Source organism: Pseudoliparis swirei, chromosome 8 (genome assembly GCF_029220125.1).
Source record: "Pseudoliparis swirei isolate HS2019 ecotype Mariana Trench chromosome 8, NWPU_hadal_v1, whole genome shotgun sequence".
Taxonomy (NCBI): Eukaryota; Metazoa; Chordata; class Actinopteri; order Perciformes; family Liparidae; genus Pseudoliparis; species Pseudoliparis swirei.
Genome location: NC_079395.1, coordinates 7,414,530 through 7,442,178, shown reverse-complemented (window position 1 = coordinate 7,442,178; position 27,649 = coordinate 7,414,530). Strand labels below are relative to the sequence as shown.

The 27,649-nt window shown below is 44.5% G+C and overlaps 3 protein-coding genes across 19 annotated transcripts in view; all 3 read left to right on the top strand.

Moving 5' to 3' along the window:
- Positions 1-12,574, top strand: part of LOC130198577 (receptor-type tyrosine-protein phosphatase F) — a 157,131-nt gene extending 144,557 nt beyond the window's left edge. For all 13 annotated transcript variants that reach the window (XM_056421785.1, XM_056421786.1, XM_056421796.1 and 10 more), the window contains 7 exons: positions 137-422; positions 1,570-1,748; positions 4,939-5,065; positions 7,092-7,217; positions 8,930-9,084; positions 9,703-9,838; positions 10,683-12,574. In XM_056421785.1, coding sequence (XP_056277760.1) covers positions 137-422; positions 1,570-1,748; positions 4,939-5,065; positions 7,092-7,217; positions 8,930-9,084; positions 9,703-9,838; positions 10,683-10,751 — 1,078 coding nt within the window. In that variant the 3' untranslated portion in view covers positions 10,752-12,574. The remainder of the gene's footprint in view (positions 1-136; positions 423-1,569; positions 1,749-4,938; positions 5,066-7,091; positions 7,218-8,929; positions 9,085-9,702; positions 9,839-10,682) is intronic.
- A 1,949-nt stretch (positions 12,575-14,523) lies between these two features.
- larp6b (La ribonucleoprotein 6, translational regulator b) lies at positions 14,524-15,971 on the top strand. The gene is made up of 3 exons (XM_056421547.1): positions 14,524-14,540; positions 14,620-14,806; positions 14,943-15,971. The coding sequence occupies exons 1-3, from the start codon at positions 14,524-14,526 to the stop codon at positions 15,969-15,971; spliced, it is 1,233 nt and encodes a 410-aa protein (XP_056277522.1).
- Positions 15,972-18,516: 2,545 nt separating this feature from the next.
- On the top strand, positions 18,517-27,424 carry LOC130198509 (neurturin). 5 transcript variants are annotated; one of them, XM_056421682.1, is made up of 4 exons: positions 18,517-18,578; positions 18,722-19,138; positions 24,686-24,977; positions 25,339-27,424. In XM_056421682.1, exons 3-4 carry the CDS (start codon positions 24,713-24,715, stop codon positions 25,767-25,769), a joined length of 696 nt encoding a protein of 231 aa, XP_056277657.1. In that variant the 5' UTR covers positions 18,517-18,578; positions 18,722-19,138; positions 24,686-24,712; the 3' UTR covers positions 25,770-27,424. The 5 variants fall into 5 exon arrangements, with proteins under 5 accessions (XP_056277657.1, XP_056277658.1, XP_056277660.1 ...); XM_056421683.1 differs by having other exon boundaries at positions 18,523-19,138; XM_056421685.1 differs by lacking the exons at positions 18,517-18,578; positions 18,722-19,138 and adding an exon at positions 21,171-21,278.
- Positions 27,425-27,649: the final 225 nt, after the last annotated feature.

Below are 27,649 nucleotides of genomic sequence, written 5' to 3'. Positions count from 1 at the left end.
TGGACTAAACCGTAGTGCTCGTGTTGTCTCTGCAGATGTTTACCCGTGTGTTTGTACTGCCAGTGTATCTTGTTATACAGTGTGAACCGACAATTAGCTGTGAAATAAAGTTCTCCATCCGTCCTCCCTCCGTCAGTGCGGGCGTGGGCAGGACCGGCTGCTTCATCGTGATCGATGCCATGCTGGAGCGCATGAAGCACGAGAAGTCCGTGGACATCTACGGCCACGTGACGTGCATGCGTGCCCAGAGGAACTACATGGTCCAGACCGAGGACCAGTACATCTTTATCCACGAAGCGCTGCTGGAGGCCGCCACCTGCGGCAACACCGAGGTTCCGGCACGCAACCTGTACGCCCACATCCAGAAGCTCACCCAGCCCCCGCCCGGCGAGACGGTGACTGCCATGGAGTTGGAGTTCAAGGTGATTGATAAGCACACCCCTCAGACGAGTATTACTTAAGGCACTATTACTATTTGATTGTTTTTTTTACTGTGCGCAAATCTAGTCCTGCAGAATGTAATGAAGCATTTAACTTAAGAAGAGGCATTTCAAAACAGCTTTTACAGATTTATAGGGCACTGGATAGTTGGCAGGGGTGACATTGTAACACTGTAAAGGAAGAGAGTTTTTGTTCATTATTATCAGAAATTAGAGACATTTTCAATCCACCCTCATCTGGAAGCACCAGACGGCTCTCGCACTTCTATTGTATAATGACAGAAAAAGGGGCTTCATGCTGCAGTTGTGAGTTCTGACCTTCCGTTCAAGGTGTCGCTGTTGCACCGCCGCGATCACAGAGAGGTTTGAATTCATTAATTCGCCAAATAAGCCGAGGAATTTCTCTCTGACATGCCGCGACATCTCGGCTACAGTAGCGTCAGGACATACAAACATGTTGCGGAGCAGAACCAACAGACATTAACTAACAAACACAACCAGTCACCCACACACGGAGAACTACAAAACGGACTGACCCTCACCCAAACACGCACAGCTGGCGTTCAAGGTGACCCGCAGTCACACGCACACGCACACCTTCTGTCAATAGCCATCGACTGTGATGTTATTACGCACTTTCCTCCCAGCCATTAGCCCTCTTATGCCCATGATCCATTCTGTTTGAAGCGATAATAGCATCTACACTGCTGCCAACGACGGAAAATGAAAGAGTGAGATAATGATTGTGGCGTATGTGGGGGCCACAGCCTCCATGCCCGCGCAGTCTGGCCACAACGTACACACACACTTTCTCCTAGAGTACCATGACTGTCCATACACACCCCTGTGCTGTCCATCTGTGCTCTGTCTATTGCCAGCACTGAGCCGGCCATGCCCACAGTCCTCCAAGCTCTCGGACTCGATGCGAGACAAGTCCACTGCACTTAGTTATACCTACAAGCAGCGTTTATTTTTTATCTTGACAGGAAACTTGAAGTCTAAGTCTCAATAGAGACTTGACAGGGAAGCGTTTTAGACTTCCTTGTTTGTTTACTGCAGGTCACAGGTCTCGAATGATTTCCCTCCATCTCTCTCCCTGTCTGATATCTTCCAACCTTCTATCAAACAGAGACTGGCCAACTCCAAAGCGCACACGTCACGCTTCATCAGCGCCAATTTACCGTGCAACAAGTTCAAGAACCGCCTGGTCAACATCATGCCTTTTGAGTCCACCCGCGTCTGCCTGCAGCCCATCCGTGGGGTCGAGGGCTCCGACTACATCAACGCCAGCTGCATCGACGGCTACAGGTCAGCAAAGGACTTCACTCGCCACATTTTAACTGAATATAATGACAACGAGTCGGCTTAAAGTGCTGGCTTTGACCTTTAAAGGACAAGGCTGCATTGATCTATATTTATCTAACTAACGCCATGAAACGATCAAAGCCAGCAATGCATTAGTCCTCCAACACTCTTTCTTTCTCTCTCTCTCTCTCTCTCCCTCTCTCAAAACACGTTTCACAAATATCAATTGATCAGCAAAATCAATTGTCTGCTGATGTAATGAGTCATAAACTTCAAGGCAGACATTATGTAAGCAGGACTTGCAAGCAATTATTACGGAATATGTTCATTTTACAATAACTTTCTGCTAGGATAGGGCTGTAATCCCTTATATTTAATCTGAGAGTCAACGCTATAACCTTGTTATTACTAAAACACAATTAGACTATAACACTATAACTATAAAACATGACTATACTATAACAGTTATAGTGTCATTACATGTACCGGAGTACACAGCCAGCACAACAAAACTTGCATCACTGTCCTAGAACTCGGCACGTATCCACAGGACTAGATGAGCATGCGTGGGAGGGGACTGAAGACGAGTCCGCAGTGGGCAGGATCCAGCTGCGAGAATTACTCGCGGCTCTGTCACTGTGGCTCTCGTCTGCTGGGCCACTCCTACTTTCATACTGGAGCTACTGCATGATCTTGTCTGCTCCGACTCCAAATTGCTTCCTAGAGGGAGGAAGATGAAAAGGCAGCTCTGTGTTTTATATCTATATAAGTGCCACCGAAGAGACACAGAACCGACTCTTCTGTCGTTCAAGTGGACAGCGAGGGGATGGATTTAGAGAGCCTGAAATGCCATTAAGTCAATACGGGGTTGTGCTTTGTACCGGGCCATGAAGGAGACGACACCACCCCCCCCCCCCAACCCCCTCCTCTTTTTCCAGTGCTGTTGTTAATGAGACGGCGCTCCGCAGAGGCCGACCCTCTATTGTTGCTGTGTAAATAGCATAATTGCAGCAGGAGAGTCGTGTAATGAAGTGTGTTTCCCCATCCCTCCCTCCCCTTTCTTATTTCTCATCCATGTCCTCGGCTTTTCTCTCTTTTTCCGTTCCTTCCCCCCCCCCCTTTTTTTTTTACGCCTTTCCATCTTTCACTATACTCCGCCTTAACATCCTTTGCACCTCTTTTTCGCACTCTGTCTCCTCCCGCCTTCTTCTCTCTCTCTCTCTCTCTCTCTCTCTCTCTCTCGCCATCTTAATTTTCAATCCCGACATCATGGCAGACACAGACATATCCGGGTGGGGACCTGTTGTGTGCACCGGCGGCCCTGTGTGATTAAGCCACTTTTAAAACCTGGCCATAAATACAAACTAAACAGGGGCCTCCAGTGCCCTTCACCCCAGCGTCTCCAAGAAAAGCCAATAATATGCTACGCTAATGAGAGGCGCACCATTGATTCCAGCGATGAGCCCTGGATGTGCTCCGATGCGGGCTGGAGTTTGAGCATTGTAATGAGGTTGAAATGAAACGCCATGTCCTCGAGCGCTGCAGTCATGTGGGATGATGCAGAGAGTGCTTTGTGCTGGTCGGCAGCACGCTCGTCAGGACACTCTGTGCAGAGAAGTCACGTTTGCGTGTTGCGGTCAGAATAGTTTTTGTTTGTCTAGGGGCTGTGTTATGGGGAGGTTAGAGGGCCACCCTATCAATTTGAAATGTAGCATTCATCCCCTGCTTCGCTTTGCTTTCCTTCTCTGCCCTTCCTTTTCCTCCGCCTCTGCTCAGTCCCCTTTCCCACATTCTAATCTCCTCTCCTCTCTCCTCTCCTCCTCAGAAGTTAGTCTCACTTTGCACTCCGATGACCAGCTGGAGAGAGCGGTGCTCACTCATTTCATCTCCTCTCCACATCCTCTCCCTCTACTTTGTTCACCTCCTCTCTTTATTTAGCATTCCTCTTTCCCCCGTTTTCATCTTTATAATTGGATTCCTCACTCTGTTGCCTTCCCCTCCTTGTGTGCCATCTCCTCTCCTCTCGACCAATCTGTTGTTTCTTTATATGTGCGGGCGAGTCCCTTAGCATATTCTAATCTCCCGGTTCCACATTAGTGCCTCCCCTGCAGCCCCTTCATTAGCCGTTCAGCCGTGGCTCAGTGTGTGTGGTAGCGTGTCGGAATACACTGCAAGGTCTAAACGCACACCTCAATGCAAACTCACATGTGCAGCAAACGCGTGTGTGTGTGTGTGTGTGTAAGATCATGTGTGTGTTTTGTGTTGAGCTCTTTTTGTGATTGGTGCGCTGCTGCCACCTGCTGTTTGACAGAGAAACTGCTCAACTGAACCAGTCACGTAGGACACCAGCAATGCTTTGGCTCAGTGGATGAGCTCATCTCTAGTTGTGTGAGCATCTCTCTCTCTCTCTCTCTCTCTCTCTCGCTCTCGCTCTCGCTCTCTCTCTCTATCTCTCTCTCTATCTCTCTCTTATTCTGTGGTGCTGAGGGGAAAGAGGAGGATCTATACATATTAACCCTCCTGTTACCTTTACATTTACTAACATATTTTACCATTGGGGTCAATTTGACCCCAGCTATTAAAACCTCCAGAAAATTATTAGAATTAATATTGTTTCCCTAGTTTAAGTGTGAGGTACTTTATGTTTGTTTGTTGACTACCTAAATAGCCCTTTAAATATATAAAAAATTTGATATTTCTTATATGTTTGACACAGTGAAAAACAGCCTGGGGTCAAATTGACCCCAAAGAACACCGACATTAAACATTGAATGGGGTCAAATTGATCCGAAAGGTAACAGGAGGGTTAAACAGCTCAATGATGGTAATCGTTGGCAGGGTTTATTTGCCATGTTCATTACATGTGTAGGATTTTTTCTTGTTGTCATTCGGGTCGAGGACATTTGAACAAGCAGTGCACGGACAACAGTACATTGCATTTGAAGCTAAATGCTTTCAAGGCCTTTGTGGGTTTTCATTCCCTTTTCATTCCCTATTTGAGCAGTGTTGCCGCATGTCTTTAGTTGTATCTATTATTACATGTGTGGGTTGGTTTAACCGTCTCTACAACAACAGCACACTTTATCACTAAATCCATTTCTGGTTATTGCTTTTTGATGTGCTGTATAATACCAGCACCATGAGATTGTGTTGATTTTAATGTTGCCTTCCCTGGGTGGTGTTGTGTCCTCAGGCAGCAGAAGGCCTACCTGGCAACACAGGGCCCCCTGGCGGAGACCACCGAGGACTTCTGGAGGATGCTGTGGGAGCACAACTCCACCATCATCGTCATGCTCACCAAGCTACGAGAGATGGGACGGGTAATACACAAACACCAACTGGATATGAATGTGTGCAGCACTTTTGAGGGAATGCGTATAATGTTTTTGAGGTTATTCGGTTCAGCTAAACTATTGTGTTACACTGCTTAAATATTAATGAATTCTGGGCAATAACTTTGGTTTAAAGTTTAACTTTCTTATCACCATGACTGAAGTACATCTGGTTCCAAACTCTTCTGCTACTGGGTCAGATTTGTCAATAATTGGATGCATTCCAGGCATAATGATACTTTACCTCCCGCTTGACTGCTTCACATTTCTACACTTGTGAAAACACCACGACCACATAACATGTCGGGGTAGAAAAGGAACTCAAAGTTTAGAGTTGAGTTTCAAAAAAGTGACCTTAAAGAAGATGTGGGGTTTGTGGGGAGGGGTCATAAGGCACCACAACAAAATCAAGGAGTTAATCTTAAATATCGACATTTTAGGAAAGGTATGTTTTTGTTTTATTACCTTCGCATTGAAAATGCGGAAGGTTATGTTTTGATCGGCATTTATTTATTTATTTGTATGCGTGTTATTCGCATAACAAAAAAAGTTTTAAACCGAACCGCATGAAATTTGGTGGGATGATTGTTTATTATCCGAGGAGCATTTATTTGATTCGATTTTGGGATCGATCGGGTCAAAGGTCAAGGTCATGAAAAGGTCAACATCCTCTTGAATCGCATGAAATTTGGTGGGATGATTTGGTATTATCCGGGGACCATTTGATTAGATTTTGGGATCAATCGGGTCAAAGGTCAAGGTCGTGGATAGGTCAAAATCTTATTTTTACCATAACACGGTCAATTTCTATCCAATTGGCATGCAACTAATGCCAAAATGTTCATAATTCAATGCCCGATCTTGTGATATGCAAAGGTATGCGCTCTACCGAGTGCCCGTTCTAGTTGCTCATAATTCTATGAGAAATCAGTCACCTGACAGAACGAACGTCTTAGATTCTCTCTGGTTGAAGATGACTCAGGCCTAAAAATCAAGACGGGCGAACTTGAGCCTTCAAACCACTGAGCGACGTCACTGAGACTACGTCCACTTCCTGTGAACAGGCTGTGGTTTCCAGTCTTTATTGCTAAGACAATCAGCTGCTGGCACATGCTTCATGTTTAAAGAGCAGATGAGAGAGTGGTATCATCTCACCTAATTTTCTGCAAAAAAAACTTAAATCCGTAAAGGTATAATTAGGTTATTATTCATATTTAAATTCGTAAATGTAATATGCCCTGCTATTTTTTTAATTTTTAAAAATATATATTTATTTTGATTTTACAAATTAGCAAGACAGGACATTAAGGATACAATACAAAGTGAAAAGAGAAATAAAAGGGTAAAGAACAACAAAAAACAGACAGAAAAATAAATAGATAATGGATACAAAATAATTAGAAATACCACAGCACATAACACATTCGCACATCACCAGTATAAGTACATATTTAAGGTTACTGCTATTTTATTTTATTGTAATGTATATTTGTAAAAATGTTTGCTGCTGCTTCATGTAATTTCCCTCTGGGGATGAATAAAGTATAATCTAAAATCTAATCTAATAAAATACATCTTGATATCAGTTTGATTAAATACATAATATCTTTGACTGAGCTGTATTTTGTGATCATGCCTGTGATTCCGACAGCACTTGACTGTATTTCATCGCGTTCATCACCCTCTCGTCCATAATCACAGTTTATGAACAGAAGCCCTCATGCACATCATCGCTGTAGTTAGGAACACAAACAAATTATGTCAATATCTCGCCACCGTTAATGAATCAGGCAAGATTTCAAAACCACAGATTAATCTCTCCTTTTGTGAGCGGAGACCTTTTCGTCACTTAAAACAACTAATAACTGACAGAAAGAGAAAACAAGCATAATAATAATATACGCATAATATCCTGCACTCGTACACCAGGAAGTCGTTATGTTGGAGTCTATATTTTGGACAAAGATTCCTCGAATACAAGAACTTCACATTGTTCCTCCCCCTTCTTGTGTAGGAGAAGTGCCATCAGTACTGGCCAGCGGAGCGCTCAGCCAGGTACCAGTACTTTGTGGTGGATCCAATGGCCGAGTACAACATGCCCCAGTACATCCTCAGAGAGTTCAAAGTCACAGATGCCAGGGTATGTTGGTTTCACTGTGTGTGTGTGTGTGTGTGTCCATGTGTGTGTGTGTGTGTGAGGACTGATTGGAATGTTCTACAAGTACAACCATCCGACTGAAATAGCTCTTAATTTGAGGTTTTCTTACAAATGCTGACAGTCTTGCTTCGTGTTGAGAATTACCCTGGCTGTGATTTCAAGGTAGAGATGATCAGAACGCATCCCGTGTTATTTCTCCTGACGGGCTGACATCAAGTGAATGCACCATCAAACATGTTTACCCAGATTGGTGCATGTGTGCGTGTGCGTGTGTGCCTGTGTGCGTGTGTGTGTTCCAAGATCACTGTGAAAATACATGAAAAGCATCGCCTTCAATCCCCAAGGGCCAGTGCTGCAGCTCCCTGTGATGCAGTATTTTCAATCGGCTATAAATAAACGTTGCTGTCGTGAGAAGGCCCCCAGCACTGCACACCCACTCCTTCTTCCACATTTACCTCTCTATAGACAGTATGTGCAGAGAAAGTAGAGATGCACCGATCAGGTTTTTTGGTGCCGATCACTGAAATCAGTATCTGCCGATCCGATAATACCGATCACGGTGTCGATTGAAGCATTCTATTTATTGTGTAGCATTATTGCCGAGGACTATGAGGAAATACATATATAAAGCACCTCAAACATTAAAGAAATTACAGATTTCTTTAAACATTTAGGACTTTTACTTTGAAAAATGTCCAAATTGATACATTAGAATTGTTTGATTGCTATTGTAGGGGATTTCAGATATGTATGGAACACATCTGCATCATTCATTTCCTGGAACTCTTGTGGAAATCTATATACAGGACTTTTTTTAACATACAAAAGTCTGACTTATTTTTATAAACTCTTCCTTGGTACAGTAAAAATGTTTTAATGTTAGCATAATTTAAGCTAAATCTCAGAAAAGATCTATAAAGATACAAAATCAGTGAATTGTTTACTTGTACACTACCATTCAAAAGTTTGGGATCACTTAGAAATGTCCTTATTTTTCAAAGAAAAGCATTGTTTTTTTCAATGAAGATAACATTAAATCAATCAGAAATACACCATCGTCTCCGTTGCGGTGCGCTGCGATTAAAACGTCTCTGATAGTTCTCTCAGATGTTACGTCATCTGATCGGCCAAGTTTTGATCGGCCGTTTTGAGAACGCCGATCAAAACCGATAATGGGAATATCGGCCGATATGGATCGGCGCCGATCAGATCGGTGCATCCCTCATAGAAAGGCAGAGAGATTCATAAATATGTTGCTTATATGCACGCAAAACATTTAATTTACACACGCTGACATCAAAGTGCCGGCAAACGGAGGACTCCAGCTCGCACTCAGTGTCAGTCGGTCCTGGTCCTGGAGGACCGAAGTCCTGCTGGTCTCCTCTCCTGCCAGGTCGTCAGCTTTATTCATATTGCATCGCAGGGAAAATGTGATGAATTTATGACAGCAGTTAAAACTCTCATGGTTACGGTCGTCAACGACATCAACTGAGAAGCTGCTGTGGGTTGTGTGTGGTGGTTGGTGGTTGTTGGTGGTGGTTTGTGCTTATCAGAGCAAAGGCTGCAGAGAGAGATGTGTGAAGCGCAAAGTACAGAATAAAAGCATTGACGAAAGCTCAGCTGAATTTTACACACAATAAACTTCACCTACATTTCTGTACGTCTCCTAAATGTTCTTATTCGCTGCCCCTCAGGACGGCCAGTCCAGAACAATCCGCCAATTCCAGTTCACTGACTGGCCTGAGCAAGGAGTTCCAAAAACTGGAGAAGGCTTCATTGATTTCATTGGACAGGTTCACAAAACCAAGGAACAGTTTGGACAGGACGGACCAATCACTGTCCACTGCAGGTGAGGAAGACCATTCATTCATTTCAGAACGTTAGAATCACAAAGTTTAGAGAAACCTGTTGACACATCGTGCGGCTGCTCCTGCAAGATTGACAGAAGAGTTTTGACAATGTCAGATCTCCGGTGATTGTCTGAACTTTAATCCTTGAAAACTTGAAACATCATCCTGTTTACATTCATCACATTAAATTGTGTTTCACATTTTTCGAACATTTCATATCATTTGCTTCAGTTTAGAGTTAATTAGGTATATTCGGCTAGAAGTAATGCATTTGAATGTTTGAGTTTTGCAGTAAATAAGGAGGCTGTTGAACTGTATGATGTAATACTGAGAGGTGTTTAGGATTCAATTGTTATTGACACAATACTAATATTCATATCCAAATGCTGTTTGAGCCGTACATGCTCTGAAATAAGTTGTACCGCATACATAAAGTGCATTATAGTTCACATGCTTACAGTTCAGTATATATATATGTTCATGATAAAACCACCTTCCAATGTGGCTTTATGATTCAGAAAAGCTTCAAATGAGTTCCCATCTTGAACATGTAAAAGTCATAAAGAGTTGAGGAGCCTCCGGCAACCAATGTATAAAACCTCCTGTGTGCCCTTCAGTGCCGGGGTTGGCAGGACCGGAGTCTTCATCACCCTCAGCATCGTGCTGGAGAGGATGCGGTACGAAGGCGTGGTCGACCTCTTCCAGACGGTGAAGACGCTTCGCACCCAGCGGCCCGCCATGGTGCAGACCGAGGTACGAGACCGACCGGTCACTCGGCGTCTCTCGGCGACAGGAAGGAAGTCCAGAGTGGCCTTTGAACATGTGGACCCTGTCGACGTGATGTTATCCAGTCAGACGGCTTTCTCCACTTACTCATCATTTGATCTTCAATCGAAGTTTTAGAGGCGTTTCAGAAATCCTGGAGCAAAGTCGTGAGAAAATGTGCCAATTACAATTTGATAAATACGTGAAATTAGCAAATTAAAAGAGGACCGTCATGAGATGAGGTTTTACTTTCGCTCTACGGAAAAGAGAAGAGTCGTTTTATTACTTCTGTTTTTTGGGGGAGGGTCCTGACCTGATGTGAGGTCCCGGGACAGAGAATGTCATATGTGTACAGATTGTAAAGCTCCACCTTATGATGTTGGGCTATACAAAATTAATTTAATTTAATTGAATATAATATTTTTGGTAAAGCTCAGCACACGTCTAACATTATTCATTTGACATGCAAAATCCAGCATTTAAGAACGTGACCAGCTGTGTGTTGTGCGTCGCTGTTACATAACAAACGTTTACGCTCAATATGGAAATGTGCACAGTATATTGGTAAGCGAGCCCAAATGTAGCTATAATAAAGTAAAATCTGGTTAATTGTATTTATAAAGCTCAATAGCTAAAGTGACCCATGTGCCTCAAGGGGCTTTACAAGCTGCACCATCACACGTGCACTAGATGTCCAGAGCAGACAGAATAGTCAAATTACAGGCGATATTACAGACATTAGAGACTTTTTTATGGAGTCCTCCTCCCCCTCATCCCCCTCATCCCCCTCATCCCCCTCATCCTCCTCTCCCTCCTCTCCTCTCCTCTGCAGGACCAGTACCAGTTGTGCTACAGGGCAGCGTTGGAGTACCTGGGGAGCTTTGACCACTATGCAACATAACCACTCCCATCGAGCAGCCTCCCTGGTCAGACCTCTCAGGAGTGTGCCAAGTGACCCATCTCAGCCACCATCCACTCACTTGAACCCCCCCCCCCCCTCTCACCGTTACCGGAGGGGAGGAGAAAGGGACGCACGCGCTCGCGGACCCGGCGACGGGGTTCAACCAATCACAGAGATCCACGCCGACTTAACCAACCACATGAGATTTTGCTTTCAAAAAATAATAACGGAAACATTACAATGACAATGGCAAACATGACAACTCTTGTACAGACGCGACAGCGCAGACGGGCCGCTCTGCTCTGCCGAAGCCAAACCTCCCTGATTGTCAAAGGCTACTGGTAGCACTAAGAGAGCTCTCCTCTCTGTTTTTATGTTAAATTTATTGTCAATATTATGATTCATTTTTATCAAAAGTTATCGTTTAGTATATTTGTTGTTTTAATAATCATTTTAACATCAGACATTTCTTCTGTCTTAAACTGCCTCTGGCGCGCATTATTTTCATAGTCGGTACTTTTTTCTTTCGTTTCTTATTTTAGGGTACTTTAGCACAAGGGACATGTATTTTTAACACGTTCCTAGATACTAATACCGGAGGACCACTGTTCTCTGAGCTGCTGTCAGATTTCTTTTGTCACCTGACATTATTGTTTTCTTCATTGTATGCGTCATGAATATTGTGTTTGGTCTTACTCAGTTCAATAACTCAAACAATTGCCTTTTCACTTGCCGTTTTGGATAAATAAATAAAAAAATCAACTTTGAGAAAATGGATTTCAGAGCAAACACTTGTTAAAGTTTGGCCTGTAAACGTGGTAGCTACTTATAAAACAAGACGTGGATGAGCCAACAAGAGACTGAAGAGGTGTACAGAAATGAGAAGCACATGGTTTCTACGTGTTGTTTAGTTTTCCATCAGAAGCCGGCGGCATCGAGGCCTTCACACTCCACAGCGGAGAGAACTGACCGGAGGAAAACAAACTGTTGTACCCGACGGGTAACTGACAGAAAACCACCTCCCCGATTCGCTCTTCAAGTCCCTCCCATCTCCTCGCTGCCCGTTAGTCCGGTCAGTTGGAGCTGAGCCACACAGAGCGAAAGCAGTGGAAGTGGTTCACGTGGGAGTGGAGCCGACCACGCCGGCACCTGTACAGAATCAACCATTCCTACCAGAGGGAGAGACACTCGGCCCTTTGGACTGAAGCCTGATATTATTTTATACAGAAATAGAACTATAAATATAAATATATATATATAATAATGATTGATTATATATATATATATGTTCAATTACACATAGATATATACACATTTTCAAAGGTATATTGTTCCGCTGATCTACCGACCCTGGAGACACGGCAGAGCGCTGCTGTCCTCGAGTGTGTATTAAAGGAAACACCGTTGTATCTACTGTACTACCATCGTCATCTTCGACAGCTGGGTGTCTGAGTGAGGAGAAACAGCCCCACCCCCCCCTCCACCCATTACAATGGACTCCTCCTCTTCACCCAATCGCACCGCTCAAGCACACATCTTCTCCCACACGAGGGAGCGTCTGATCGCGAGAGGCCTGGAGGTGGTGGAGGTGGTGGTGGTGGAGGTGGTGGTGGTGGAGGCGGCGGCGGTGGGAGGGGGACTTGAAACTGCTGCCGATAAAAACTCAAATGTTCATTTTTACCTTGTGAATGCTTAGTGCTGTAGGGGTTCGATCTGTTGTACACACAGTCTGTTTTCTATTTGTTGACAAAGAACTGGAATTTAAAAAGAAACTGTTGATGAAAATGAAAAAACATTGATGTTAATAAAGTTAAATAATTGGGTTTTTGTACAAATCTTGGTTTGTGACGCATTTGTTGACCCTGTTGATTCTTAACCATAAAGCCTTCATAGGTTTAACCCCTTTGCCCTCGGCCCTGCTTTGCCTTTGTTTCCAGGAATGTTGACCTTCATTGTGCCAAGTTGTCCTGACGTATGACCTCTGTGTCCTCTGATGTGACCTTCTGGACGTCCCATTCTCGTGAATGCAACATCCCATGAACACCTTGAGCAGATGTTATTGGTTAATACATGTGGCCCAAACATCCACTTGTGCTCAAGGATGAAGGTCAAAGATCACCGCGACCTCTCAAAACACATTTATGGCCGTAAGTCTATAATAATGCATATGCTAATTATGGCAATTTCACAAACATGTCTAATAGGATAGAAATAATGAAGTGATATTTGGGACAGATCTAGATGTGAACTGTAACTTGACTGGTTAGCGGAGCCACTCAACCCGGTTCATTCCCAAAGTTTATACTTTACCCCCAAAATGATCATTTGTATTTTAGTTACTCACTCATGTTACCTTGGATTCTCACACTAGTCACACACTTGCACACGCAGATGTGTTTTAAATTGTACGATTGAAGCGAAGATGCATGTTTTGGAAGTAATGAGCATAAAATGGGACTTCATTGCTCTGGATTTGTTTGAGAGTTTGAGAAAAAAGTTTTGCAGTTGTTTCACACAGCCTCCATTTCTTCAATTCGAGAATCAAGCGAAAAGTTTTCGTCTAGAATTCCAGGTAACACTGAGTGAGTGGCATGGTCATTTTTGAGGGTTATGTATTGTTTAAGTAGTGTTTAGTGTGTTTATCTAATGAGATCAAACCACCCCCACAGCCTGATGGAGCAGATTTGTTGTGTTTTTGATCCTGAAGCTCTGACTACACTATCTCAACATGATGTCGCTATACATCATGCAGGTGTGTATTCTCAAAGCAACTGAGACATGCTCAGTCTGCTTCTCACTCCCAGCCTCTTCAATCACTGCCCGTCGAAGTCGCATAACAATAACGGGAAAGAAAATTTGGAATGACTCATTCCGTGGAAAAGCCTGCAACGGTTTGGGTTTGTATAGTTGTGTAATGATTGTAACATATGCAAAAGATGTTATTTACATCATGGAGACAGAAGGGTAACAGATGGAGTTGCTGTTACAGTAACATGCAGCAGAGGATGACAAACGCACACAGACAGAATGTAAAGCTGCATTCAGGGATCACAAGTGAAGATGATTACTTGTAAATGATACATTGCTGTCCTTTCTGTTGTTCTGGGTGGGCCTTTATTTGGGCAGTGACACTATTCATATATTTAAGATAGTTCATAGTTTGACACAGTGTTTCCTTTTTACCTTCGCATTGAAAATGCAGAAGGTTATGTTTTGATCGCCGTGTATATATTTATTTATTTATATGCGTGTTCCTCGCATAACTAAAAAAGTATTAAACCGAATCGCATGAAATTTGGTGGGATGATTGGTTATTATCCAGGGACCATTTGATTAGATATTGGGATCGATCGGGTCAAAGGTCAAGGTCATGAAAAGGTCAACCTCTTCTTTTTACCATAGTGCGGTCAATTTGTATCCAATTGGCATGCAACTAAAGCCAACATGTTCATAATTCAATGCCCAATCTTGTGATATGCAAAGGTATGCGCTCTACCGAGTGCCCGTTCTAGTTTTAAATGTGTTACACTTCGTTTTGAGTTATTAATGAGCAGTGGTATTCTGAACGTGGAATTTTGCTGTAGCCTTTTAAAAAATGATGTTTTGGATCAAACGGAACCAACTGACATTATTGTGTTCATATGAACTCTGTCAGGTGCAATGTTTCCACATTTGCTCGTTTTAAGTGTATCAAGTCTCCTTCAAACCCGTCTTTACTTGACTAAGAACAGCACAGCTCAGTGACCTGTTATCACCATCCTTTGGAGACACCATGCCTGATGCCACTGGGTAAGGACATTAGAAAACATATGGTTTGCTAATCTACAGTTTAGTACATCATGATGCTGAGGTGCGTGTTGTCTTGTAGAGATGGTGCACGATGTGCCCGAGATGAAGAAGCCCGTGACGGAGCGTTGCTGTGCTTGACGGTTAAAGCCCAGTTGGAGGACATGCTGTCCGACGGCCAGCTGGCCGAGGACGGCTTCCTGCTGAAGCACGTGCAGAAGAACAAGCAGGGCTACGTCAGTCTCAAGCTCCTCACTTGTCTGAAGAAGGTAAACAACCACATTTAAATCACATGCATAGCAAGATGTTGTGTGCTTACTGGTGGTGTTTACATTCCACCAGTTTGAGTCAAAAAAGAACCCAGTAAAATGCAAACAAAGCTGAGCTTGCTGCTGTTTGTCACAGATAAAGATCCTGACCACAGACTGGTCCGTGACGCTCGCAGCAGCAGCGTCCTCGGGACTTCTGCAGGTGAACGATGAATCCACCAAAGTGAGGCGGAGAGAGCCGCTTCCCCAATGGCTGCTGTGTTCCCCCACCAGCAAGCTGCTCCTCGCCTGGAACATCGCTGTGAAGAAAACAAGTGAAGAAGACGCAGCGCCTCGAGGCCTGGAGGCAGCCTCCCTCCCGGGGACCATCCTCCAGAGGTTCAGCCCTTATGGCAGTGTCACTTCCCTCTGTATCCTGTATCCTGGTGAGAAGATCCCCAATGAACTGCAGTGCTACGCCAAGCACCACAAAGAGCTCAGCCGACAAGTGTGTGCAGTCGTGAAGTTTGACTATTTGTCTGAAGTCCGTAAGGCCTACAACGGGCTGAAGGCAGAGGAGACGGCGTCTAGCGGGGAGGCCATGCGCGTTGTACCTCTGGGGTTCCTGTCAAAGGGCCACACCACCGAGGACCGAGCATCAGAGGACAACAACGAGGACCGAGCATCAGAGGACAACAACGAGGACCGAGCGTCAGAGGACAACAACGAGGACCGAGCATCAGAGGACAACAACAACGAGGACCGAGCTGAGGACGCACCTTCTCAGAAAAATCCACTTGAAACCTCAGAGGAGGAACCCTTTGCACCAGTTAAAGTTTCTGATACATGTCAGCCTCAGAGGTCCTTGGATAATTCCAGGCATCGCCCCTTGGAGCAAGTCTCCGCCAGCTTTAATAGCTGCTCTGGTTTGAATCAGAAGTACAGAGCGAGAAGGTTTTTCTCTGGAGATTGTGATTCTCAGAGCCCCTGGGTGCTGAGTCGCAAATCTGCAGCCTGTGCATTAAATCCCAAGGTGGCTCGGCACAGGAATGCGCCTTACTTAATGCAAAAAGTGCTGCGTCAGCCCTACGGCCCAGACGGCACCAAGGGCTTTCGCAGCAGAGGGAAGGCGTTGCACCATGAAGACTCCAACGCTGTCCTGGAAGTAGTAACACCACCTGTATAACTGCTGGATAACAGAGGCGGATTTATGGAGCATGCTAAATGATCTTATAAGATTAAGAAGGAAATTAAATATGTATTGCATTAAAACAAAAACAAAATGTATTAAGTTGTTGGTGTGTCTGTTGGTGTTCGATTGTTTACGCTGGGTTCCATGTAGTTGTAAACAACCGGCAGATGGGGGCAGCATTTAGCTGCGTGCACAGCTGTGTTATTTTAAACACTCACTCTGTCCTTGTCAAGCTGTAGTTGTGTCGGAGGTAAATACACGGCAATGCATGTAAATAGAGTACAACACATATTAACCAGAGGTACAAATTGTTACACACACCGAGGCGTTTATGTGCAGAAGTAAAAGTGTCTCGGGATCCACACAGACCCTTTTTTTTATGAAACACGAGTGGCCTCCGCACTCCGGGCTCAGCTCTTCTGGTCACAACTGCAAATTGCGATGTATATTTGTTCTCGGGGCCAGGATGGATTTACCTTGTGACCACTCTCTCCAAGAAAAGAGGCGTTTTCTTTCAACATGAAACGTTCGGAGAAAAACCCTCATTGTCCCACTGCATCTTTTTCACAAATGAGCTGTTTAGATTTTGGTTCTCTAAAAAGTAGTTTCCCACTCTCTGAGATGACATTTGGCTGAAGGCTACTTGTCCAATCATCAAACCACATCTTGTGCAAGACTAGCGTCGTAGCAACATTTGAGCCTTATTTCCAGCCTTTCTAATGACACCTCGACTGGAATGGTGTGTATATAGTGTAACTGATTGAGGGCTTCCTTAAAATCTTGCCCAAACCTAAACAAAATGTGTTTCTTCAGTCAGCCACACCCAGTGGAAAAGATTCAATCTGATGTATAAAGGATTCTATCATATTGAAATTGGACACATACTCAGCTGTTTTCTTTTCTCTTGTATATTCTACATGTCAGACGGTCTTCGTGACTAATGTAATCTTCGCTAATGTAGACTTCGCATTGTCTACGGATGGGATGAAGTGTTCACACTTATTGTCTCTGACTTGGTTTAGCAATTAACAGCTGTTGGACTTTTATGACAGTGGAGGCTGGTCTATGAACACTTAACACATCTGTGAACAATATAGATGGAGTGGAAATGTTGCTGCCCCATGTCAGGAAATGTTTCTGTGCTGGTAGTTTCTTTTCAAGGCTACAAAAGCAGGATATCACGCTGCGAACTGGAAGTCATTATGCATTTACACAGTCGGCAGTAATTGAGGCAAATGTCAAACAAGTTGATTGAAATAATTCTCATGTTTTCTTAGATTTTTTGGGGAGGCGGTCTGGATGAATTTGCACCTGCCGACCAAAATAGTCTCAAAGTGAAGAAGAAAACAAATGTTCTTGTGAGGTGTGCCGCAGTGTCACAGCTTCATGTCAGCGATGAAGGCTTTTACGTGAAGAGGAGAGGTCGTGTTGGCTTCCCTTCCAACTTTACACTAAATCTACCACTAAGATAGTAGAATATCCATCTGTACACATTTTTTTGTGCTCTGAGACAAAGCCTGGGTAAAGTTTCCTTTTGGACTTTCCCCTTTTTCTCTCAGTCAACAATGAAGCAGATTTAAGTCCGAGAAAGTTCGTGCTTGGCCACATCTCCGCCTCGCTGGTGGAACTTTGCAAAGCGTTTGTGTATAATTTGGCTCGAGGAAATAAGAATGACTCATGGCATTAGAATGGGATGTTTGTGAGAACATTATTTGCTTCCTGTTGGGATGCTGACTTCCTGCTTTATTTCAACATCTTTGACTGTGGACATAATTGTGAAACCATCAAATTCTATCTAAGTCAACATTGTACCTGTGGATTTATTGGCCTGCTGAACGCATGTATCCCCCTCGTTTCTCTCTCCCTCAGACATTGCTTCACTTTTCTCCGCACTGGTTGGCCTTTGTTTATATACGACTGACCCCACACACCTGACGCATTTCCCCCATAGATGGGGTATTTATTTAGATTGCAGTCTGAAGTGCCTGATACCTTCCAGAAGTACGGCCATCTGCTCCTCGTTTACCGCTCAAGGCTCATCAAGGGCTAAAATACTGGTTTGTATTGGAGGAGACGTGAACGTGAGATTCTCAACAACAACACCCCTGGTTTTTATCTCAAGCCGGCTGTACGACTACACAACTCTGCTGTGATAACTCCATTGAACTGGATTTAGTGTTGTCTTAGTACTATTTAAACCAATTGTGGACTTTCTTAATTCCTGCTTAAAGATTGTAAAACACTTGCTTCAGCAGACCCTTCTGATCTTCCCAGTTGAGTTACCACTCGGCCGCTTAAGATGGCAGACTCTCTTGCGGCAGAAGGTAAACGTAAGCCATTGCTCAGGCCAAAGCATCCTTTGGTGCTCGTGGAACTAGAGCCAGGGAGATTATCATGTCAGGAGTAATCCGACTCGGCCCACAAGCACAACTATGGAGGAGGAGGAGCAACAGTTGAGGGGAGGCAGGAGGCAGAGGCATCAGAGAAGCTCTCTGCTCCACTTACCATAACCACGCTCTCCCTCCGCACCATAAGCCATCTTCTCCACCCACAGAGTTCCCCTCCCTCGAGCTCAAGAGAAGACCTGCCGCTGGAAACGGGGTAAGGGGATGTGCATTATCTTTCCGACAGCACTGTGTGTGGAGACAAATTGATCTGAAGTGGAAGGAGTTTCACAACAGATGGATTCAGAGTCACGGCTGCAGTGAGATCTGCTCATCACGCTGCTCTGTGATCTGTTTCAGGTTCAGCGTTGTGCAAAAAGGGGCACAAGAAGTTCTGTATGGAGAAGAATGATGACAGGAGTTTTTTTTTCTGAAGTGAACACTCAACTCTCCTCTTTTTGAATGGATCAACCTGAGTGCCACGAAGCTCGTGCTGACATCCAGAGGAATGTCGATATTGATCTTTGCAACCGGAAAGTGTTCTATGGAAACGCAAAGATGATAAAAGAATAATACAGTCTGGACCTCATTCGAGCCAGGGCGCCTCCCCTACTTGCGGGCACAGGGAGTTGTGATGATTTTCTGGGGAACAAGCCGCAGTCCTGCCCTCACTTCTTGCCTGTGATGATGATGATGGACTTACCCAGCTAGCACTTGCCTGTGGAGGTCAGCTGAAGACGACTCCACGCAGCTAAATCTAGATTAGCCAGCCGAACGGTAAGGACACCACATCTCTTTGTGTTGGTTTAATCCCGCAGTTTAAGGGGAAGGCGACAGGGATGCCTCACCGAGTGCTTGAGTGGCAGAAAACACACGTTGGGTAATCTGTGTCAACAAGCGGCCCTCGCTGCAGCCACATGTCAATAGTGCAGAGCTGCCTGTCACCAAATGTTTGCAGAGCAGCTACCGTGGATTTGCACGGTCAAGCCACTATTTTGGAAAAGCATGAGAAGAAATTATTGTTATAATTTGTCATGCATTTTTAAAAAGCTCTCACCGCAGACAAATTACTTTTGTCTGGGAGGGATATTTTCTTTTCCTGTCACTTATCCAACATGGTGGTTTACCCCATTACCATGCGTTATTGCTCCTCTAATACGCTCTGGCAGAAGTTGGAGCACTACTTTAGGAAACAGTGATTTCAAATAATCATTATTCTCTGCGTTCGTCAATTTTAGAGATCAGCTGCGCCTCGAATAGTTTAAATAATTAAGAGGAGCCGTGGCAAATTGCTGGAAATATAATGACGGTACTCTGAGAGAAGCAGACTTGATGATACTCACGATGGTTATTTCACTGGAGTGATGATCCCCTTCTCACTAAACTCATATCATACTTAGAGATTATACTGGATCCAGCGGAGCCCCAAGAGGCCGGTGAGGGTTAATCCTGAAGTCAATTGAGCCGTTCAACTGTCATAACCTGCCAGGTGATCATAACTCGAGGAAACTGAAAGGGAAGCTGAACTCCTCGGAGTCTCATCAGCATTTATTGGTCAGATCTTTGCCAAATTATGCATCGTGCATGCAAATAATTAGTACGCTCGTGGTTTGAGGAGAGTCATCGGCTTATAAACACGTAAAACGTCATCCTATTTCAGATGTTTGTACTTGCTTGTGCTTGTTCGCGTGGGTCCTATTTCGAAGTGGTATTCAACATTTGCCAGTTGGCAGTGGACCTTTTGTTACAGTAACATCGACGTGTTTAACATGGGTTTAGAGGCGATGCTCTTGTGTTCATAGGAGCTCTGGCATGGACAGATTAGCAGCCAGCATAGCAGTTTATGGACTCTTCTTTAGAAAGTAGGCAAGACAACATCATCAATCTAACGGGTCACACAAAAATGATGAGGCAAGTTGACGTTTTCCTGCCAAGCCTTGTGTAACCGCTTTGTCTGTTAGAAAAGGCGATTCCAATGAGTGTCAGAACTACACCTGGACTCAACTCTTGAGCAAAGGGCAGACAATTTGTGACTGGCGTCCGTGTGCATCTGTGAGTGTATCTCGCCCTCACACCTCGTTAACGCCACGCCAGAAGCAACAGGCTTGAGTTGGTGGGTCACCGGATTAATCCGTATGAATCTGTGGAATGTGATAGTAGTAATTGAATCTTGTTCCAACTCATCTGGTAGATGAAAAAGGATGCAGGCATCTTGTTGAGAATTTATAGATGGTGTGTCAAAGTTATCGCAGGTTCCTGGCATGACACACCGATTTTCCTCTTTTTTTCTTCTCAATAATGATCAGCAGCTTTCTCACTAACAAGCAACCGGCTTTTTTAAATTATCTTTTAGTTACTGAGTGACAGAGCCCAGCCTTTCTCAGTTGCATTAGAACCAAGGCTGGATTTAGAGCAGCCAATCCTGACCCAGAACATCCACTTTACAGCCTGGTTGGCCCTCCCTGGTGCCAACACAACGGTTCTGACTAACCCAAACTCGTCACTCTTCCACCTCATCATTCTGATTGAAAGCAGGACAGATTTCCAAGGTGGATTTTCAACGTCTAAGAAAAAGAAGAAGAAGAAGAAGAAGAAGCGCCTGCTGGTGCTGGGCCCTGCATGCTGTCCTAATCCCTGAGTTAGAGGTGTCTGATGGATTAACACGGATGCACATACACATATAGCAAGGCCCGTGCTCCGCCACCAGCAATGCAGCCAGGTGTTAACCCACGTGACTGCAGATAAAGCCGGCAGGCATTAGTGCTAATCCCGCCCTGATCTTTGGAATATGTCCCTCTTACCTCCCCAAGCACTCTCTAGCTGTCCCCATGCCTCCTGATGCTCACTTAAGAGGGAAAAGACGAGACGAGGCCTCTCTAGGACTCCTTAATGCACATTGTTTTCTTGGAATAACACAGTAGGTGCCTTTCCCGCTGTTTGTCATGCTCCTCTGTTATCTTTTCGCGGCAGGTATTTATGGGGTGTGTTCACAGTAGCTCAGAGACAGCCGGTCACATGGGTGGAGCTGAGCTAAAACGCAGCGTGGTAATATTGTTCTGTAGCTAGAGGCCTCGGGTCGTGCAGAGGTAAATACACCACGGTTAGACGTGTGGACATTTCTACATGTCAGCGGAGCAGTGGTAGTATGTGAACTGGAGTATCTAGTGTTCTGTGATGGTGCTGTTGGGAGTGTGTGTCTGGACGACAATGGGAGGTTAGACTTTGTATCGATTTCTTCACAGGCCCGTGCCATGTGATTTGGGAAAAGAGAAACCACGCTGCTGGTGTGTGTTTCTGTTGTGTGTGAGTCACAGCGAGGGAGAGGGAGAGGGCGAGTGACAGAACAGGCTGTATTTAGGATATATAGGGACACATTCTACAGAGCGGGGAGACATAAAAGTTGGTATCTGCTTTTTTTCCCGCACAAAGACGCTCTTCATTCATTCATTCCTTTTCTGTGATCGCCTCTCGCTGAAATCATGTCACGCTGCTCAAGATCCAAGCAAGCTGACAAGAAGGCCCCCCCCCCCCCCCACCATGTCGCCCGACTTCATTCAAAAGTGCTAACCGCAGACTTCCCCATTATCACAGATCTGTAGTTCATCTTTCTCATGCTTTGGCATTCTGTTGGGTGTCTCCTTCTGGCCTGGGAGAGATGGGAGGACACAAGTGCCACGCTGCTGTAATTACATTACCGCCAGCTTAGCAATGCCATCGCCACTGAGCCAATTGTTCCTCGAAGAACATCAAATCTATTGTGTCGTTTGAAATAACGCGATCTTTGAGTCACGACAGGAGCTTGCTTTGAGGATCGTGGCTTCAACCGTCCGATGCATGCGATGGAGAAGACGTCATGTTTCAGGGATAGCTTTAGCAGACTGAGGGATCCTTGGCCAAGACATTCACTTTTATGATTTGCCTCAAACATCTTAATGATCCTCTGGGACTCTTTTCACTCTGCTGGTAGCTCCTCGGGTGACATAAGGCCGGCAGTAAACATCAGGTGGAGGCCGACTAGTTCTTAAATACCTCACATTCCATCCTAACGGAGACGTCCATGCCTTCAAGCGTTGTTGGTCTTTTCACTTTGTGAATAAAATGTTTTTCTCTTCCACTTGTGTGGGGCCTCACACGTTGGAGCGGCCCGATCTCCACGCACAGCGGTCAGCATGGGCACATCAACGCTGATGCTTTGTGAAGGCCAGACATGCTTCTCCTTTGTAGGAGCTGTTTTAGCTGTCCTTGCGACTCATCTGCACTTTTATGTCTCAGTTTGAGGATGGCTTTTCCTTCTGCTGGGGAGTCCTCTGGGGGTCCGTTATATCCTCCGCGTTGTTGCTCTGTTTGCTGGAAAACAGCAGCATTTGTCCTTTCAGGAAGTGGACTGCTCATTCATGTCCAAAGAAAACACTGCTGCCCCTACCCCCCAGCAATATCCGTATATTTATGTCCATGACAGTGGGAGGGGGGGGGGGGTCAGTGGTAGATATTAAATGTCTCTACTGATTAATCATCCACGGCCATCTGCACAAGCTACACAATGCTCCTTGTCACTTTCAATCGACTGCAGATGGGACTAATGTGTTTCTGAGTGGAGTAATTATGACAATCAAAGAGTCTTCAGGACATGAGATTGGTGTTTGATGACTTTGTCCAGTGTTTGAGGGACTGACACATCGGAGGACTTATCTGTTCCTTACGAGCTAATTGTTCTTTTAAGATGAGCAACATAGCTAACAGGCCCCGGACATTGATGTATCACGCCTGTGTGAAAGTATTACCTCCACGGATGAGTAATTGTCTAAAAATGACCTCTTAGTAACATGAGAAAACAATTATCTCTTTCTCGACAAACTGGCTCATTTTGAATTGAAACGTTATCAAAGAAAGAGAGAAGCAGGTTTTGTGGTATTAGGAGTTGGTGTTGAACCAACAAAATGAGACTTTCCATCGCGGCTTCTATCTATTATGTCGGCTGATTAAATACAACAGTGAGAAGGAAACATCAAACGTACTGTATAGCCGTGCAGCGAGTGACATTCTGCAACCGCCGCGGCTCCACGCTGACTGTGTGAAATGAGGTTGTGAGTTGAAATGTTTGACTTTCAAATGAATAACATTCTACCCCTTCATTGTGCGGCGGCAGCTTACTCTGTCAAACCCATATGGAATTATGAGTGATGAGTCAAGCTGACTGATAGGACTGGTTGTACCTGTTTATACCACAGCAACTCATGCGTAGAACGTCTTTGAATTTTCCCCTCTGCGGAATCCAGAACAGCCAGACACTCTCACTTTGCATATAGTCTTCGTTTTTGATTTACTTACTTCACTGCGAAAAGCTTCAGTTCAAGCAAGAAAACCACATTTTCATTAGCGTTTGTTTCTTTTCTAAACTCCACCAAGATATGTGACATTCTGTCCCATTGTAAACACAGACTGCATATGTACACTAAAGAATCCAGTCTGGCAGAACACTTTGCGAGGCTGGTCTGGATTTGCTGTTAGTCACTGCCAGTATACCGTTTCCGGATCTGGGGGAATGTTTTGCTTACCGGTGACATGAAATGAAAAATACAAAGAAATGAGGTTGTAAAGCTTCTCAAAAACCTGAAAGAGAAAAAACAAAAGATATAACTCCTGCCGATTGGGTTTGTGTGGCCGCTGTGGTGCAGTGGCTCCTGAAAGGGAGGGGCGGTATAGGACAAAGGGATGTACAAGCACATGTTCACTCAGGTCTCATCATACATAGCATTGTAAATAGGTGTGGTTCCTATCAAGGAAGGAATGGATTTCCCTTCTCTACGAGCATGGTTCAGAAACATTTACCTCGGTAAAGAAAATGTCTTTTTTTTCCTTCAGAAACGTTGCGAAGAAGCTTATATTCACATTAGGTATTTTTTAAATGATACTCCAACCTTTAAAAAGTTCCAAGGGGCGAGGAGTTGCAAAACTAATCCAGCCTGCCTTCAGTGCAAATAAGAAATTGCATTTGTGTGTTTCCCTTTTCAAGCTGCCCTGATTAAACACACACTGCATTCTCATATGTCAGCAAGGGATGTCGAGCCTGCGGATCATGAACCCACTTAGAGTGAAAATGAGCTGACAGCGGAATCAGAAAAAGTAAACTTGTGGTAAAATAGAAGCCGCGGTGAGAGAAGTGGATCCACGGGCAGGTCAGAGAAAGGCGATGGCACAGACGACAACACGTTTTCTCTTCGTTCTCTGTGCTCGAATGTGACAAGTTAAGAATATTGTTTACATGATTGACGGTGTGACTGTTTGAACATGTCTGACGTTTGTCTGTTTAACCTCCGCCAACAGAGTTTCAATGCTCCTCCACGTTCTAAGATGAAGTTATGGAAAGGTGCTACTTTTGCCTTCATGCTCTGCGGCGCCGCCCTGTCCATCCTCCTCGTTAGAAACACGGCCACGATCGGACGGTTCAAACCGAAGACGAAATACCCGTACACGTCTTCATCCTCGACGAGACCGACCTCGCGATCGTCATCCAAGACCTCATCCTCAGCCGAATTGACAGGGTTGTCCCGGCAATCGGCTGGTCCTCATCGGAGAATTCGCTCAGCGGACGAGATGAACTCTCTCCTCTCAGAGTGTAAGATAAACTGTTATTGTCTTCCTTCCTTGTATGGTCTGAGATAAGGTGTCGTGTGAAAGGGCGTCTGGGGTTAAGACAGGACACTTAGTACCTGACTTTGTTGTTTACAGAGCGGGTTGTAATGTCTCACAATGACCGTCAGTCAATCAGCACCTCATAGTTTACTGACCCTGAACCATCCTGACCTCCTGGAGAGAGGATGGTGGACCTGCTGGTTCCCTTTGGCTTCACACCGCCTCATTGAGTGATCAGACTAGTTTGTGACGGCTGTTTTTTTATCCTGAGAACTGCAGTAGGCGCGACTGATTATTGTCACAGAGTCCGATCGTCCCTGTCTCACCGCTCTATTTTCCTCCAGTTTCCATGATGTTCCAGAGCTTCACCGAGGGCGAGCTTCAGCACGTGGTGGAAACCTTGCTCGACAGGAAGAGAAGGAAGCGACTGGGGGAGAACCAGGCCCGAAGGACTAAGAGAGCCCGGAGGCCGAAGCCCTGCTCTCTGAGGGAGCTGGAGCTGACCGTGAGCGAACTGGGTCTGGGCTACGAGAGCGACGAGACAGTGATGCTGCGCTACTGCAGCGGCAAATGCGCGGCCCACCGGCACAACTACGACATCACCATGGAGCACATGATGCGGATCGGCTTCAGGAAGAAGGGTCGCAAGGACAAGGTGAGCATCAAACCCTGCTGCCGACCCACCGCTTTCGAAAAGGACTTCTCCTTCCTGGACAACAAGAGCCGCTATCACACGATACAGAACGTCTCGGCGAAGAACTGCGGGTGTGCGTGACCCAGAGGAACGGACTCGTTCGTGCTGCTCCCGGCCTCTGTCGGAAGAGTTGAACATGAATGCCGTTGAAAGACAAACCGTGGAATATAAACTTGAGAAAGGCAGACGTGACTCATTTTAGCCGTCTGTCGATGCAAATCGGAGCCGAGTCCCAATGGAAGCGCCGTGTGTATGCAGGTGCCACGCAGAGAGACAGACAATGACTGTTCCTATCCCAAAATGATTTTGTTATCTTTTCTATCTGTCTAGTAACACTGTAAACTGTGGTGCAACAACAATGAAGCAACGTTATGTTCGTGATGTTACATTTGAGTGGAAGTATGCTACATGGGATAGATGAGCCATGAGGGACTGTTGCTGTTACTACACTTTGTATCCATGAGATTTCACTTCAGGAAGTCCAATTCTTGTCGTTCACATGATAAGTATGGTGACAGTATATCACCTTCCAGGCAAAAAAAACATACATTTCAAAGCCATAAATAAAACTAAATACCTTTAATTAATCTATGTTTACTTTAGGATCTGACAGACTATTGGCCCGTTGACCCTAAAGCGATGTCTAGTGACCAGCAGAAGGTATGTGGACTTAAAGGTGTTTTAAGTGGCTGTTATCAGGGGTCATGACCTGTGACCTGTCTCCGTGCTCGTATTGCTGTTACTGCTTGCAGTGTTATTACACAGGTAAAAGAGTAACTGTCATTGATAAGAATTTGACAAGAAAAGAAAATCCTTTTCAAAAGCTCCAGGTTTGACACCCAATTTTAATGATTGTGTATATCAATGTTGTGTTGATTAATGATGTTTCAAAACATACTTTGTCACTTGGGTCATAGAACATGAAAATGGATCGCATCTGCTCTGCAAAGAATAACTTATCACACGCAAAGAAATTGTCATTTTGAGTCTTTTTATACTTTCCCCAAATAACCCATTATTGTAATTACCCATAATCCTCTGGAATTATGTTCCTTAAAGATATGCCAAAACACACAGTCAATTCAACACGCATGACGACATCTCAAACATATACATCTACTGTCTCAAGTTGCAGGCGATATAACCTCTTTAACGCTGTCTCTGGGTGTAATTTATGAACGTTTACACTTTTAGCTAATCTGAGGCTCAAGTGTGAAAGAGAAAAATGGTTTTAGTGATGTGTAGTGGCATGTTTTTTTCTCGCCGACAGAAAACTATGACGTAGAGTCTAGATCTGGAAATGTGTTTGCACCCATCCATGAAACCTGCAATCAGAAGCCCACAGCACAGCCTTCTACTGGCCCGAAGAATGCCTCCTCGTTGTTTTGCCTGCTCGAATTTTAGGGGAAAATAAGCTGTTTGAGTGAATTATGAAGCATCTTTTTCACCTTTGACCATCTTTATGTGGTCGAACCCATGGAAACTGTTTGCCTGAAGTACAATAAAGTATGTTTTTGTTTTGTTTCTCCTGAGGATGTGCAGTGTTGGGGCGTGGATGCGGTGCATCTTTATTGTAGTTTATATTGTATTTATTTGGGAAGTAAATTATGGTCTTGCATATTTATTTAGATTACCACACAGAAACGGGACAGCTTATTATCATTAAGCAACTGTGCCAAAAAATGTTTTATCTAACATTCTATATTGACTGCTGAATAAACATAATTTCAGAGGTTTGGATGTTCATCATTTCTCCTAAACTTTCAATCTTTGGGTGTCAAATATTCTGTACTTCGGATTGTATTTAAAATACATTCATACTTAAATACAACTATAAAACTCTTCATATGCGAGATGGCGTTAATAATGAAATAAAGTACTTTCATAAAAGGATTCCTGTGAGGAAAGTTACCGATCAAATTACAAATAAACCATGTGGCAGAACAACACCTTTAGGCTAA

What these genes read in the sequence shown, in the direction of transcription:
- larp6b (XM_056421547.1), top strand. An exon ending in TCCTCACTTGTCTGAAGAAG is followed by an intron (nt 14,807 to 14,942) that starts GTAAACAACCAC and finishes TGTTTGTCACAG; the next exon opens with ATAAAGATCCTGACCACAGA.
- LOC130198509 (XM_056421680.1), top strand. Translation starts at nt 24,650, where the DNA reads ATGTCTGACGTTTGTCTGTTTAACCTCCGCCAACAGAGTTTCAATGCT. An exon ending in GAACTCTCTCCTCTCAGAGT is followed by an intron (nt 24,978 to 25,338) that starts GTAAGATAAACT and finishes ATTTTCCTCCAG; the next exon opens with TTTCCATGATGTTCCAGAGC.